Source organism: Cavia porcellus, unplaced genomic scaffold (genome assembly GCF_034190915.1).
Source record: "Cavia porcellus strain 051 isolate PalLab524CR breed Dunkin Hartley unplaced genomic scaffold, mCavPor4.1 scaffold_31, whole genome shotgun sequence".
Classification (NCBI taxonomy): Eukaryota; Metazoa; Chordata; class Mammalia; order Rodentia; family Caviidae; genus Cavia; species Cavia porcellus.
In genome coordinates this window covers 32,788,019-32,803,705 of record NW_026947514.1, presented here as the reverse complement: position 1 = coordinate 32,803,705, position 15,687 = coordinate 32,788,019, and the positions used below count along the sequence as shown (strand labels likewise).

At 53.3% G+C, this 15,687-nt stretch overlaps 1 protein-coding gene across 8 annotated transcripts in view; it reads right to left on the bottom strand.

Moving 5' to 3' along the window:
* The window catches only part of Actn1 (actinin alpha 1), a 93,058-nt gene that overhangs the window by 3,902 nt on the left and 73,469 nt on the right, over nucleotides 1-15,687 (bottom strand). For 6 of the 8 annotated variants that reach the window (XM_063241077.1, XM_003472376.5, XM_003472374.4 and 3 more), the window contains 11 exons: nucleotides 11,465-11,557; nucleotides 10,062-10,292; nucleotides 8,480-8,627; nucleotides 5,898-6,048; nucleotides 5,297-5,405; nucleotides 4,547-4,687; nucleotides 3,648-3,830; nucleotides 3,242-3,376; nucleotides 2,369-2,548; nucleotides 1,361-1,507; nucleotides 418-498 (listed from right to left, as the gene is read on the bottom strand). In XM_063241077.1, coding sequence (XP_063097147.1) covers nucleotides 418-498; nucleotides 1,361-1,507; nucleotides 2,369-2,548; nucleotides 3,242-3,376; nucleotides 3,648-3,830; nucleotides 4,547-4,687; nucleotides 5,297-5,405; nucleotides 5,898-6,048; nucleotides 8,480-8,627; nucleotides 10,062-10,292; nucleotides 11,465-11,557 — 1,599 coding nt within the window. The remainder of the gene's footprint in view (nucleotides 1-417; nucleotides 499-1,360; nucleotides 1,508-2,368; nucleotides 2,549-3,241; nucleotides 3,377-3,647; nucleotides 3,831-4,546; nucleotides 4,688-5,296; nucleotides 5,406-5,897; nucleotides 6,049-8,479; nucleotides 8,628-10,061; nucleotides 10,293-11,464; nucleotides 11,558-15,687) is intronic. The other 2 variants (XM_003472375.4, XM_063241074.1) reach the window with 1 other exon arrangement.

Sequence of the window (15,687 nt, the reverse complement as noted above, 5' to 3'; positions counted from 1 at the left end):
AGGAAGGGCCAGCCCAGGGCCAGGAAGACAGGGCACAGGTGGCCCGAGGGGAGGGGGAGGGTCATGGTTTGAAGGTCAGGGAGGAAAGAGGAATGTAGAAGGAATGTCCAGGGAAAATTTCCACGGAAAAGTCAGATAGAGCAGGGAGATGCAAAATTCCGTCCACAGGATGAGGAGCGATGAGAAGAGAAGAGGGCGGGCACCCCGCAGGTTCCCGTGAGACACCGAGGTCAGAGGTCGGAGAGGTGAAGGAGGAGCCCGACATGGGGCAGGCAGGGACAGCAGGAAGATGAGCCCCGTGGCCCACGGGAAGAGGGGTGGAGAGATCCAGACAGAGAAAGAAGAGAAAAAAAAGAAACGTGTTATTTCTCGCGCCGGAGGTCACCCCTGAGCGTGCTCCATGCAGGAGGCAAGTACCTGGGGGTCGTTGCCAATATCATAACCCAAGCTGATGAGGCAGGCTTTGAACTCCTCGGGACCCAGCGTGCCGGAGTGATCCTGGGGCCGTGGTGCGCCAGGCAGCGAGCCATGCGGTGCCAGGGAGGTGAAGGTCGTGAGGGGCAGGGGTGGGCCATGCCCCGGGTAGAGGGTGGCGTGTGTGGGGAGACACAGGGACAAAGGCATGCAGATGGAGAGGGTGGAGGGGCGGGGAGGGGGGAAATAAAAGTGCACACAGTTAGACACAGACAAGGTTCCAGAGGGGGCCCTGCCCTGGTACACACAGCCCTGCTCTGGAAAGCAGGGCGGAGGGGAACACAATGAGCCATGAGGGTGAGAAGCTCCCCCAGAAGTGCCCAGGCTACCTTGCTGTCCCCAAGGGCTCTGCCCACCCAGGTGCCTGGAGGGCAGTGAAGCGGGTGGAGGGGTGGGCAGCTCCTGACCCCATGCTCCCCAACCACCATGGCCACCGCAGCCCCAGGGCACTGGGAAGAGGCAGCCCACTGAAAACCCAGCCTGCCCCAAGCTGAGATGGGAACCCAGGTCAGATGCCACCTGGGCAGGGCAGGAAGGAGATCGCTCCTCTGCCAGAGGACAATCCTCATAGCTAGGGGCAGTGGGGCTTCACTAGAGACCCTCACTCCCAAAGGCTGACTCACAGCAGGACAGCAAGGGGTAAGGATAGCCATCACCCACCCCCAGTACAAGCACTTTGCCCTGGAAAGTGGGTAAGGTTTAGGGACAGCAGAAGGCTTTCCAAGGCCAGCTCCAGGGGCCAAGGCAGATGGACAATAGTTCCTCTCCTTCCTCCTCACAGCCTAACAACCTGTCTGGCATGGTAGCCTAGGCCTGGGCAGTGCCCTCCAGGGCCCTGGGGCAGGGGCTAGGGGCCCCTCTAAGGGCATGAGGGGTGTACTCTTACCCGGTCGAAGTGGTTGAAGGAGGCCCGGAACTCATTCATCTGCTCCTGGCTGATGCCCTTGGCATCCCGGGTCAGGATCTGGTTCTCCACCTCGTTGATGGTCCTGGCGATGGTGGTAAGCAGCTGCTCCCAGCCCACACGGATGTGCTGGAGGCAGGGAGGGGCCTGTCAGCAACTGGGCCCCAGGCCTGGGCTCCAAGCCGCCCCTGCTCTTTCCTCCTCTGGACTGTTGAACACGGCCAGAGCAATCACTCAGCTTTCTACCTGGAGTCACAGGATCACCACAGCGAAGAGAACCAGGCCAAGAAAAAACTACCAGGATGCAGGGCCTGGAGGATAAAGGGACCAGGATGCTGGCCTCTTCCTAAGACAGCAAGGAGACCACGACTTGACAACGGGGGTCGGTTAGGGAACAGGTAGCTTTGATAGTGACAAAGATTAAAGAATAAACAGCTACACATAAATGTTCACACATATGCACACATGCTTTTACCGCTGTAACAGGTACAGTGAACTGCCTCCTAATGACCTGGTCAGTGACGGGTCACATATGAGACAGTGCTCTCCGCAACACTATAGCTATCTTAGTTTGTATGACCACAGGCGATGTTGTCTATCCAGTGAGAAAAGTGCCTAGTGACATGTTTCTCAAACATATCCCATCACTAAGCTGCGGTCCTTTGGGAAGCAGGTACCCAAGCCAGAGCTCAGAGCCCAGCAGCATCAGAATTACTGTGGGCGCTTAATGAAAGTGGAGATTCCCGAGTTCCCCTCCAGGACTAACGAACTGAACTCTGGAGGCCAAGCCTACAGATGTGCATTCTCAGCAAGTTCCCTAGGGCACTTGAAAGGCCTTATGGATCAAAACTTCGGCTTCATGGGTAAAGAGAAGTGCATATTCATCTTCCGACTATGACCAGATTCCCTGGGAGATGATAATCACTCCCCCACCTCCCCAGCCCAGGCAGAGGACAGAAGCAGGGACAGACTCTGGCCAGCCCCACCCACCTCCATGGTGTAGTTGGTGTGCTTGTTGTCGAATATGAGCGCCTCCTGGATGAGCTGGTGGTCTCCCTCGAGCTGGTCGATCTTTGGCTTGTAGTTGACGATGCTCTTTTCGTACTGCCGCAGGTGGCTGAGTTGGTCCTCCAGGGTCCCATGCATCTCAATGGAGATCCTCCCAATCTCCTGCTCATCCAAAGGAGGTGCCTTGTCAGATCACCCCACTCTGGCCAGGGGTGGATCCTGGCCACCAAGGTCACTAGTGAGGCCCCAGGATGATTCTCGATTTCCTTCCCAGCCCTTGAGAGGCCAAAAGTGGTACCAGCAAGGCACATCAGGCCTGGGTGCAACCTCCTTGGTATGGAGCTTGCACCATCAAGGTGTATACTAAACACTATCATACGAAAGGATACACACACCAGGTGCACAAACTCAATTGCCATCTCCCAGGACAAGCTGTGACTTCTTGATCTTCTGCATTATCCTTCAGTCTAGTCCACACTATAAAAGTTTTACACCAGACTAAGGAGGGCTAAAGCTCTGGCTCTGGGAAGATCATTCTCTTTGATCAAACCCATTGCAGGGGGAGCAGTGACAGGAAGGGGAGGCCTAGCCACTGAGCCACACCCATGGAATGAAACTGGCTTGGGAAATTGAGAGCTGCTTCTCCTGGGGGACTGTCACATATTTAGTAGCTCCTTGGTTCCCCAGTCAGACACTGGGATCCAGCCATCAGCCTTCCATCATGAGCTCCACATCCCAAGAAGTTCAGCCCTCAGTTCTCCATGGGTTCTGCCTAGGTCACTGGCAAGCTGGTTGGCAGGGATGCTGCTGGGAAGGGTAGGGAGACCTTGGTTTGCTTCCCACCACAGAACCTACCTCCATCTTGGTCTGGATCCAGGGCCCGATGACGTTGGCCTGGGCTGCAAACTGCTTGCGTAGCCTCTCGTTGTGCTGCTGGCGGGCATGCTCCTCTGTCAAAGCCTGGTCCCTCCGTGGCACCAGCTGTCGCACCTGGGCCAGGAACAACCACAAGACTCTGGGGATGGGCCAGCCATCCACCCCTTATGCCAGATGAGGAGAACCCATGAGGGGAAAATGTGGGCAAGAACAGAACAGGAATAATGTCAACCTGTTCCAGAAATTCACTAGCTATGGAGACAAATAATGCGTATTTATTCTGAGACAATAAAGCAAATGAAATCAATGAGAAGACAAAAATCCTTGCCCTCAGGAAATGTGTAATGACTCAGCCTATGCCCTCAGGCCCGGCCCCCCAACTCACATGGTCCCATTTGCCATTGATCTCCTGAGGCGTGATGGTTGTGTAGGGGTTGGTGCCTGCCATGTTGACGTGGTAGGTCTGGACAATCTTGGACACCTCGTTGTGGATGCCCAAGATGGCCAGGCGCTCCTTGTCCGCATCGGGGAGGGTGGCCTTGAATTGCTCATGGGCTGTGGTCAATCCCTGGACAAACAGGAGGATGAAGAATCAGTATAGACCAGTGCTTCTGTTGGACAGAATGAGCAAAGGGAGGGAGAGGAAGGGAGGCCAGGACCTGCAGGTATCTATCAGATCTCATGGCCAACAGCCAGGAAGACAGAATGGTGACAGGAAGGTGAAGCCAGAGCCAACTAATCAAGTTGCATTTTTTGGGAGTGGTAAGGTTGACAGCACCCACCCTGACCATTTACCACCTGGCAGTCAGATCAGGGACAAGAGTGACCCCATATCTCTGCTCCCTGGGCGACCTCCCCAACAATGACTTCCTCAGTCCTCTCTGTAAAACCTCTGGAATCTAATACTCTGTAGTTATATAAAGGTTGAGTAAGATGTTAATTGATATGAAGTAAGCTTCAAGATAAATGTTAAAAGTCAAAATTAAAGAATAAGGATAGAGTATATAATAAAAGCTCCTTGTTTTATATCTTTTAAAAAAGGTACAGAGAAAAGGATATAAATAAATATATTTCTCTATGTATGCAGAGAAGTGGGGGGGTACAGGGGTAGGGAGACCTTATTCATATACTCCTTTTATTCTTTATTCTGTGTTACACCACGTGTAAAAAAAAAAAAACAAATTTTTCAAATCTATGAAATCTTGGGGATGTGTTTCCTCAGTCTACCCTATAGGGAAATGTGACTTGGGTGTGAGCCAGCAGCCTGGGGAGGGGGTGGCACACCTGGATCTCCTCGATGGTGTGCACGATGAAGGTGTCCTGCAGATCCTCCATGGCCCCCTCCATCCAGTTGTTGAAGGGTGCAGCCCGCTTGGCATACTCCAAGTACAGCTGGTCAATGGTCTCCAGCAGCTTCTCTGTCCGCTGCAGTGCCAAACAGGGTCAGATGGGGTGTTTAGTACTGTGACCTCCAGAGCACCTCACCCCCATCAAGACCCTCATGGTGGGTCCAGTTTAGAAGAACTGCCCTGGGCACTGGTCCTTGGTGTTGGGTGGGTGTCCCACTCCTCACTGGAGGCACCTGGCCCAGGGTCCAGAGAGAATGGATTGCTGAACAATAAAGATGTCAAACAGCCAAGGATGGGGTGTTGAATGCCCTCAACTAGGGGAGTGAGAAAGGGTTTGGGCAAGAAAGGAGGCATGTGATTCCACAGGTAGGTGATTCCTTGCCAAAGTGAGTCTCCCAATCAGGCCAAGGCTGAGGACAGTCCAGTGAGTCCATGGACTGTGTGTGTGTTTTTTTTTTAACCCTCACTACTGAGGGCAAAACTCAGGGCCTTTGCATTGAGCTATATCCCCAGTCTTTTTTTTTTTTTTTTTTTGAGACAGGGGTCCCCCTAAGTTGCTCACACTAGGTTCAACCATGCTGGGGTTATGGGTCCCGTGCCACTACACCTGGCTCCATGGCGTCTAAAGCAAAGAGAACCAAGAAGCAGAGAGGTGTTGGCTCTGCCCTCCCTCCAGGGCCCTTACCTCTAGGGCTTCCCTCCGCTTCTGAGTGAGGGCCCCCAGATTGTCCCACTGGTCACAGATCTTTTGGCAACGAGCATTGACACTGGGTGAGTCGTAGTAGTCCAGCTCACTGTGGAGGCAAGAGATGAGGAAGTCAGGTGACACAGGCTCCTTAGGGGACTTGCTCTCCCTCTCCCTAAAGCAGCCCTACCAGGGTCTCCTGCTACTACGATCCCTTGGCTTTTAGGAGACCAGAGGTAACAGGAGGTCAAAGAAGGCCAGTCCTGCTCTCCAGTGGCTACCTCAACAAGCAAGGGCCGATACCGATTTCTGTTGACCCTGAGGCCCAATGACACAAGGAGAAAGCCCAGTGCCAGGAACCAGGACTTGGTCATCTTCTGGTCCTACACTAGTACCACATAATGACTGATGGAAGTGCCCGGCTCTGTCCCCACCAGGAGGAACAGACAGCCCTTGTCCTCTGGATCAACCCTCTTCCTACCTGCAACCATCTTAATGCCACCTCCCTCCCCACTGCCACCCCGAACCCCACCAAAGCTGCAAAGCTCCACCCCAGCCCTGCACCAGAGCACCAAAAGTGGGGTGCATTGGGTGGGCCTACTTGAGCTCCTGTGCAATGGCTGCGATCTGCTCCACGCGGTCCTGGTGGGCAGCCAGGTCACTCTCGAAGGCTTCGTGCTTCTTGAGCAGGGCCTTGATCTCTGACAAGGTGGCTGTCTCATAGTCCTTCTGCCGTAACATGGCCTCTTTGCCTAGGTTCAGAGAGAGAGCCCACAGCTGAGCAGGAGTCAGGGTGATCAGGTACATCTTCAGGACCCCAGCCACCTGGCTCTCCAGGCACCAGGAGCTCTAAGTTTGGGGGTTCCTTCCCTGAAGGTGTCCACTGCCCAGTGATGCAGTGTGAGAAACCAGATGTGCAGCCACAACATTTCATTCCAGGGACTGGTTGGGAAAAGAAGTCATTTCTCTCTATAGCACATTCCTAGGGCATCTGAAAGTGGCCACATAGGAAGGCTATGCGGGAAGACGTGGGAAGAACAGAGCCCAGCGTTCACTTTAAACAGCAAGAAACACAGCCATCCGTGCCCTGTGGTACTACCAGAAAAAGGGCACAGCAAGCACCTCAGTGGCCCTCACCTTCAGAACTTCTCCAATTACAGGTACTATTATTGTCACCAACAGCCTGCGGGGACCCCTTCTAATCACTTTGAGTGCTGTCAGCACATCAGAGAGCTGTGCCCCAAACCCACTGGTGGCCAGAGCTTACTCTGACCATTAGGGGCACCGCCCTCTCAGTGGGCCACAGCCAGGACTTGTATTTCCTGGATTTCGGTCTCCACAGGAGGAGAGCAGAGAGGAGTAGAGACCACCCACAGGCCCTGTGTGACCGGCTGCCAGCCCCTGGTGAAGGAGGGGCACAGGGCGGGCCCGCGCCAGCCTTGCTCACTTGCCACCCTCACCATCTGCAGTGTCACAGGATGCTGAGCCCCGCAGAAAAGAAGGCAGAGCTGCAGGGGGCAAGGCTGTGATCCCCAGTAGGGCATTTCTTTCCCTCTATTCTCTCTCCTTTAAATAACAACATAAAAGAGTAACGATATAACAAGTGTAAGGGGAAAATGACACCTAACCCTACTGAAGTCCTCTGCCCCAGTTGTGTTTCCTCTGTGGCTATCATGCCCTAGCTCTAGAAGCCACCCACAGTGGTGGCAGCACGCCTGTAGTCCCAAGCTACCCTGGAGGCTGAGGTGAGAGGATCCCATGAGCCCAGGAGTTCAAGTCCAGCCCGGGCAACATATCAAGGCCCAATTTCCAAAAGACAGAATTTCAGACTCTCTGCTGTAGCTCCATGGTCTTCCTGTGTCCAGCGTCCCTCAGTATCAGGGGACTGGTTCTTATATCCCCACCAGGAACCTAAATCTGCAGGTGCTCAAGTCCTTAATAGTAAATGGCACAGTACTTGCATGTGACCTGTGCATGTCCTCCTGGAGACTTTAAGTCGTCTCTAGGTCACTTGTGTTACCTAATACAATGTAAATGCTATATCAATAGCTGTTATACAATGACAGGACCAGAGCCTGTATGTGGTCAGTACAGATGCAACTGCTTACTGCTTTTAACCTTGCAGTGCATAGCTGGGAGAATCCACAGATAGAGAAGCCACCATGGCGAGGGGAACAGCACCATCAATAAGCAGACATGAGCTCCAAGTGCCACAAGGTCAGAGTAAGGGGGACACACATGTCCTAAGGCAAAGGCCCTGGTGCCCTGTGAAATGTCCAGGGCTGCTCTGCGGGGAATGCATTTTACCTGCTGGGCACTGAACTCAGCAGAAAATGTGCTGGCATTTAAGTGTCACAACGCTAAAGAGGCTATGTTAGGGTGACTAACGTGCCCTCCTCAACTCGTTCAGAATGTGACAGAGTATTTTAGAAATATTTGGAAATAGCCTGCACCCATAATCAGTTAAGATGGGGTTAAATGGATCCGTGTGCCCTAGACCCAATGACTGAACTTCACTAGGAAGAGGAGAGAGTCAGTCAGAGACAGAGAAAAGTCAGGTGTAGAAGGCAGAGACTGGAGAGACACAGCCTCAGGGGAACACCATAGACTGCGGTCTCCCAGGCTGGGGACAAGTGCAGAGATCCAGAAGCAAGCAACCCTGCTAACAGCTCAGTGTGGGCTTCCGGCCTCCTCAGCTGTGAGGATACATTTCTGCTGCTTTCCGCCATGAAGTATGCAGTCATGTGTTACAGCACCCTCAGTGCTCCAAGACACAAGGGGAAAATCAACCAAGCTTTCCACACACAGAAACAACCTCCAGGGTAAGCCCACCCCGTGTTCATGCTGCCGCTAAGGGGCAGGGGGAGGAGGACTCAAACCAGGAGGACTCACAAGAACAATTAAACCCCAGCACCCATACAACACTGCACTATGCTGGGAACTCTTCTCAGGACTTCCCCTGTCCCAGTGATCAATTCTCAGGAATCTACAAGGTTGGTATGACTACCATCCGCACTTCACAGATGCGGAACCTGAGGTAAGCAAAAGGCCCAGAACACTAGTAATAGAGAAGAGGAGACAAGAGCCAGGACTTGTGGCTGGTGGCATGTGTGTGTGAATGTGTGTGTAGGGGGCAGTTATAGAGCCAGGAGCCCTAGGGGGCAGGAAGTGGGTTGGCCTCACCATCCGTCCAGGCCTCGTGGATGGAGGCCTTCTGCCGGAACTTCTCCGCCAGGTGGTCCAGCCGTTCCAGCCTCCGGATCTCATTCAGCAGCCACTCCTCATAGCCCTTCTCTGCCTGCTCCAGGCAGCCCCAGGCGTTGTTAATGTCCTGTGGGGATGGGCAATGGGAAGGGCAAGGTTAAGACAGGGCCTGGTTTGGGCCTAGGTCCTCTAGCCCCTGGTGGGCCCCCCACAGCTGCTCCATCTCAGCCCCACATTCGCCAACCAGGCTGCCCCACACACCACTGCTGGCATACCACTGGGATCCCAAGAACCAGATCTCCTGGGCAGGTAATGGGGTCTGGATCACATGGACTACCCAGCTATGGGGCACTGAGTATGGGACTCTGGGGGAAGGAGTCCAAGCCTTCTCTGCCCACTCTGGCTTCCGACAGGACTCTGGTCAACTGCAGAGGTGCAGGGGCCATTCATGGAACCAGAGCAGCCATGATGGCACAAGCAGGCATTGGAGCTGACCAGGCGCCACAGGCCTTCAGGCCTCTGGGAAGTAACTGGGAGAACCAGGCAAGACGGGGAGAGTGCAGGGACTGAATGCAAACCTACACGGCCCTCCAGACAGGGCCACCCCCAGGCAGCTCAAGGTCACCAGTGAGCACAACTGGGCTGAACAGGCCCTGTTCGCCATTCTCTCTACCATGTATCCCAGGGCTGCAACGCCCCCCAACAAGAGGGCACTTTTCCAACTTCTCCAGGGGACCCCTCTGGCCACCTGAAAGCCCCTGCAGTTTCCCAAAGTGAATGCCCACACTGAAGGCCCTCTTTCCATCTTCAGGAGTCCTGATCCTGCCTCTCCCCACTACTGTATCCATTTGCCTGTCCCCTTCCAGTCCTGACGAAGATGCCCGCTACACTTTACTTCACAGGACAAAAGACTCTGCCAAAGTGAATTTATTAAATCCTTCTGCATGTTTCTCTGGCCTTATACATTTTCTCCTGAAGTCCTGAGGCTAAGGGGGAATGAGTAACATAAAAAGATAGGGTCACAATGCGTTACATTTTTTTAAAGGTAGCCTGTTATATAAAACATGCTTTAAGAGTCTCCTGATACAGAAACATAAAAGCATCTTTTCAAGTTTTTTTTCCTAAAATATTGATACTGGATAGTACAATTATGAATAATTCCTATTTTCTGTATCTTATTTATGTATCCCTTTGAAATATCCTACAAAAAAAAGCTATTACTTTTTTAAGGTAATAAAGGTGTGTGTGCTTTTTAAAAAGTACTTCAGAGTCCATGAAAGGAAAAACTAACATCTCCGCTTGGTTCAGTGTGAGCAGGGCTTTCGGCTGACTAGGTGGTGCTGGGAAGTCCAGGGTGGATACTCAGGAGCCTAGGACAAGCCTGATGCCAAATGCTTAGAGGAGAGAGGTGGCTGCCCCACTGCATTTGGGTCAGGGCCCGAGAGGTAATCGGAAAGGGAGCAGTGACTTCTGGGGCAGTGCACGCAGGCAGAATGGCCCCTACCCCAGGGTGCTGCTTCATGTCACACCGCATCTTGGGCTGGGGCTCACTGGCACTCACCGAGACCATCCTGCCCTCTGAGGGCATGAAGGCAGGCCGGTTGCTGAGCCGTAGCTTGGTCTGCAGCGTGTTGAAGTTGATCTCCAGCTGGCACTTCTCCTGCACCTTGGGCGGCTTGTGCAGGCGCCGGTAGTCCCGGAAGTCCTCCAGCTTCTGCTGCATGGCATGCATGGTGTTCTCTGGTGCACGGTTCTCCAGCCACGGGATGGTGCGGCGGATCCACTCCAGGAGCTGGGGTGGGGAGGCCAGAGGCAGCGGATGAGGATGCCATGCAGAGGGAGGATTGGAAGGAGGGCCAAGCTTCCCTCCCTCCCTAATCCCTTCCTTCTGAGGAGGGGGGCATGGGTGACGGCCTCCCCAGCACCATCCTGGGGTGCTTTCCCAACTGGCCAGCAGGGGAACCAGAGGCAGCTCAACCAATAGGCAAAAGATCTGAGCTCAGGGCCGAGGTCCTAAATAGCTTGGGCCTCAGTTTCCTCATCTACACCACGGAGAAGTTTAACAACTATTCCTTGAGTTCCTTTGCCCCTGGACTTTCAAGGGTATTAGCATGTGAGTCTCTGGCCCAAAAGAAAAGCAGCTGGCTTCTGGGGAGATAGCTGCAAAGGGCACAGGCAGGAACAACCTGGACTGTCCTCTGTGGGCTGGGTGCTGGTAGAGAAGGAGCAGAAATGAAGGGTGACAGGAAGTAGGGGAACACCTGCAAAGTGCCAGGCATAGCCCAGGATGCTAGAAGGAGAACCATGGGGCTCCAATGCTGTGATCACCCCCAACCCATGGATGGGTAACCAAGGCTCTCACAGACCTGTCATAGTGACCCAGCCAGGATGGAGTGACAGGGATTTAAGCCTACGCACTGGCTTTTGCTATGCTGGGCACAGATCTGTCAAGAGGCCGGCGGGTGGGGAACAGCTCAAGGCTGAATTCTTGTAAAAAAAAGTAAATAGAACCTCAACCCAAGTGTAGCCAAGGTCAGGACAGCAACCACAGGCCTGTACCAGCCCGGCCCCTAATGGACCTGTGATGTATGAGCACGCAGTGATTTCTCCCAGCCAAACTCTCTCAATACCAGGTGCACCCTGTTCTGGTTAGCAAAACAGACACAGCAGCACACCGGGCTGGCAAGGCCTCTGATACCTCAACTCTCACTTGGTAAATGAAAACGCTACGTGCTCAGGAGTGAAGGAGTGTCCCTAGGTTCCCAGTATCTGAAAGCGGCACCCGCCTCCACCTCCCTACTTTCCAAGGAGGCCAGAGCTGGTAACTGTAGGGGGATCACAGACCACACCTGGCCCCAGGATGATCTGTAAGTACTGATTCTGGGGGCTCCTTTTCTCTCAGGGTGGTGTGTAGGACCTTGCAGGGGAGGAGCTAGAGGCTAGAGGAGCCCGGGGGGTACCCACATCACTGGCCAGCTTCTCATAGTCTTCCATGAGCTGCTCGTTTTCCTGGTTGACAGCCAACACCTTGCAGATGCGATTTGCTGCTGTCTCCGCCTGGCAATGAAACGAAGAGTCACAACCAGCCAGCCCCAGCCACGGGCCAGCTGGACACACCTGTGTGGACAAACCCTTCCCACCCCACAATCCCCATGGATGGAAGGGAACTGAACTCTTGAAGCTTTGCAACTATCTTCCTCCTCTCTTTTTCACCATCCCCTTTGCCGGCCTGTGGTCAGGTCTCGAGGCCAGAGGAACCCACTATCTGGAGAGAGGCCTTAGTGGCTGCCCTAGGCCGCCAGAGAGAGAAGGGCCTGAGTTTGAGGCCCAACCTGGGAAGAAACTAATCCAGTGCCTGAAAGAATGAAACAGTTCAGGTAGAGAGGTAAGGATATACAAGTCCATCTTGGAAATCCATCCAGACCCTAAAGTCTCGGAAATGTAAGAATTCAAATCTGGGAGACTGGGGAGAAGATGCCCACACAGTGGGGGCTCTCAAGATCTCTGTAGATTTCTCAAGGCTCTTGACCCACAATTCTTCAGAGAAACTCTCCAGTACACACAGAAGGACTTAAGGACCAACTCAGTATGGGCCATGCCCAGAAAACTAGCAGGGGCACCACTGGGAAAGTGAAGCTCACAGTCTGCACCAAGTGCTGGTGATGAGACAGGTGTCAGCCTTGAAAGGAACAAAAGGGGGCAAATGGTGATCAGACACCAAGGCCTAGGAGCCCACAGGGAGCACTGACTCTGCAGCCGTGGTGGGCGCTGTGTACCGAATTCCCAAAGGACCCCATGCTCCTAAATCTACTTCTTGTAGGTGATCCTGCAATCCAGCTGTGTCCCTGTACATATTCTAGTCCTGCAGCAAGGGAAAGTGAACTTGAAACCCCCTGGGGCCCCAAGGTGAAAGGAGACAGCCCCAGCAGAGAGGGTAACACCCGGGAGAAGACAGGTGTGTACTGAGGGGCCCTGGGGACGGGTGACCTGCAAATGATGAAGGGTGCCTGGTAGTGATGAATAAGACAAAATGCCTTTCAAATTTAGCAAGACAGGCCCTAACCCTAAGGAAAACTCTTTCCAAGAGAGTGCTTAGAACTAGAAGGGATGACTAAAGGGATGTGAACGTTTTCCCATGAACTTTTCAAAAAGGACCCGCACCCACCAGATCATGTGCCTCGTGGGGGACTGTGCTAGGGTATGAGGCAGGGCAGAATGAGGTCACCCAAAAAGTCCCTTCAAGTACAAAGTCAAGAGACTGCAACCTTAAGGACAAGATGTCAGAGCAGGCTGGGATTCCAAGAGAGGAAAGTGGGAATGGCCTGAGGGTGACCTAGGAATCCTCTGATCTCAAGAAACTGAGCCAAGTTGTCACATCCCAAAGCCTTCACCCTCTGTCCCCAGCTCAAACCGTCCTGGAGATGCCTTAGGCCATTTTACACACACAGTTCCTGGATGATTGTCATTCTTCTTATGAACCCTTGAGAAATCAGGGGAATCCCAAAAGACTCTGAAGGAGGACGCTCCTTCCCTGGAGTCAGTCTGTAGGAGGGGCACAGGAAGAATGGAGGGTGATGGGAATCGTGCTGGTGTACCACGTGAGACTGGCTGGGGTAGCAAGCTTCGGAAAGTCACCACGGCCACTTCCGCTGAAGGCAAGGGCAGGGGGTCAGGGAGAGCCATCATGCTCTCCTCCAGCAGACATTTATGCAAGGAGGGAGGTGACCACCACTGTGTTCACAATCAGAAAACAATCCCGGGTAGCACTCACAGCCGGGAAGCAGTCGCCACTGCTGCCAAGCTCAGACGGTCAAAGCCCACCTTCACCAAGATAGTCCCTAAAACCTTGGGCTCAGTGGCCCTAGACTGGGTGTGTCGAGCAATTCACCTGATTGGTGAATTAAGTGGGGCCAAGTCTGCTGTACTCTAACGGAGGTGTCCTGTGGGCCTTAGGAGCCTCACCTACCCCAAACAGAGCCTGCTGGCTGCTCTGTGGTCACAGGGGCTCCTTCAGATGAAGCAGGGGTTCCAGCATGGGCCTCCTGGGAACTTTTCACCAAGCCTCACCCTTTTCTTCAAGCCCACATCCCAGCCTGTCTTCCTGGGCAGTCTCAGATTGAGGAGGGACTCACTGAGAAGGTGGGCAGCACAACCCGCCCTGCCTTTGGAAATTAGGCAGCACCACAGGACAAAATGGCGCTTTCCTTATAAAGGACTAGTCTGCAAATGCTTCCTGGAGAAAAAGAACAGGCAGAGTCCTCAGCCCCTCCTCCCTCTGGCTGTTGCCCTCCTCCCATTGACTAGCAGGCTGCAGTCCCAAAGGCAACTGCTGACAGATGTATTGAGCTTGGGTCCCTCATGAAAAGAGACTCAGCCCAAGAATAAGATGAGGTCAGCTCAGGAAGAACCAGCGGGGCCAGGCCTCCTGGAGACTATCGGTGGTGTGCAAGCAAGACCAGAGGGTATGGCAGGAGCTAGCCCTGCCCACCCCCGCCCCACCCCAGGAGCAGCTTTCTACTCTGACTTTTCATGACAACAAAAACCCCTAGCTCTGTTGGGCACTTAGGGCTGGGGCACCAAAAACCATGAGTGGCTCAAGTGGGAGACGCAATTCAGGGCAGGAGAGACGCACCCCAGAGAGAAAGCCAGGAATGGAAGTGACTTAGAAGAAAACCCAGGTGAATCCCAGCATCGGCTGATTCCTGAAAGGACAGACAGGCCACTCTGGATCCAAACAAGAGCCAGAACGGGATGCCTAGACTCTCCTAAGACGGATAGAACATAGGGTAACAGAATCTAAGCAAACCAATAAGTCAAGAAAACACTGTAGAAAACTGTAGAGGGTCCTGGATATCTGTGTTTACCATCCACACTTTGTATTTTAACTTTCTTTGTGACCTACATTTAGCAGTATCACGATGCATCATAATGCACATGTTTGATTTTATATTAAAGTATTTTTATTTTATTTTCAAAGTTATAATCTCTTATCCCTGAAGTACTTTGCTGTCCTAAGCCAAACTGCTACCTTCACAATCAGCTACAAATTAACTGTTACAGAGAGGAACTCCTGTAAGTTAAGGTGATATCAAATATCCAATGTGGCCCACCAGTCACAACCCCCAGATTCACACAAAGCCATGAGGCTCTCATCAGTGACATTTTTAGTCTAAAATTTCCCCCAATCTAGCTAGAACTGTCCACTTCCTTCCTCCCACAGCAGCTGACAGTCTCTCCCCAGGGTCAAAGTGGCACCACGCTGGGTGTTTCTGCTGACAAGGCCCCAGGTGGCAGGGCTGGGTGACACAGTCCCTCTCCCACTGTATCTTGGTTTTCTGCAGCAGCCCAGAAGGTGATAACCAGCCTCCTGTCTCAGCTTTCAATCACTCCCACCTGGAAGCTTCCATCCCCTTCCCAGGCCTCATGAGCCTGGAGACCTGAGCTCTGAGACCTGAGCTCAAGCACTACCGCTCAAGAAAGTCCCCAGGGCCCTGCAGCCACACGAGGCCCTGACTCAGCTGTGAAGCAGAGCAGGCAGTGACTGGACTTGCTGCTGTTGTTTCCTGGGCTTTCCCTGAGACTACGAATTCTGAAGGCAGAAACAGGGCTCATCTTCTTAGAAGGGTCACAACGGTGGGTCAAGTGGCTCATGGATCAGCGAGGGACGCAGACAGCACCATCTACACAGCCGGCTCTGCAGCACTGGCTCAAGTTCATGCCTTCAGGGGCTGAGGCCCAGACACACCAACCAACAGACACGACCCTCAAAGCCCAAATTATGTGAACAAAACCTCGCTGCTCTCCACCCCTTCTGACACTCCGGAGAAAAAGAGCCAGGAAGGAGAGCAGATGAAGAGTCAGAACCAAAGCCAACCTGTCACCCGGAAGTGAGTCCTCATCCAATGAGGAAAGTCAACCAACCAACTTGCACGGCATATGCTTGTACAAGCTCACATTTGTGCTGCTGTAGGTTAAGTACATACACGCGTTAGAACACTGTCTTCTTTCTAGTTCCACCACTCATGGTTTAATCAAAGGAAGATGGTAGAGGAGCGAGGGCCTCCGGGCAGGCTCCCATCAGTGCCAGCCACGAGGTGGTCAAGGCAAGAGGACTCCTCTTCCTTCTTCCATCCCCCTGCCTGCTGAGTTCCAAGACAATACGGCAGCAGTGTCTAGAGGCGCCCGGG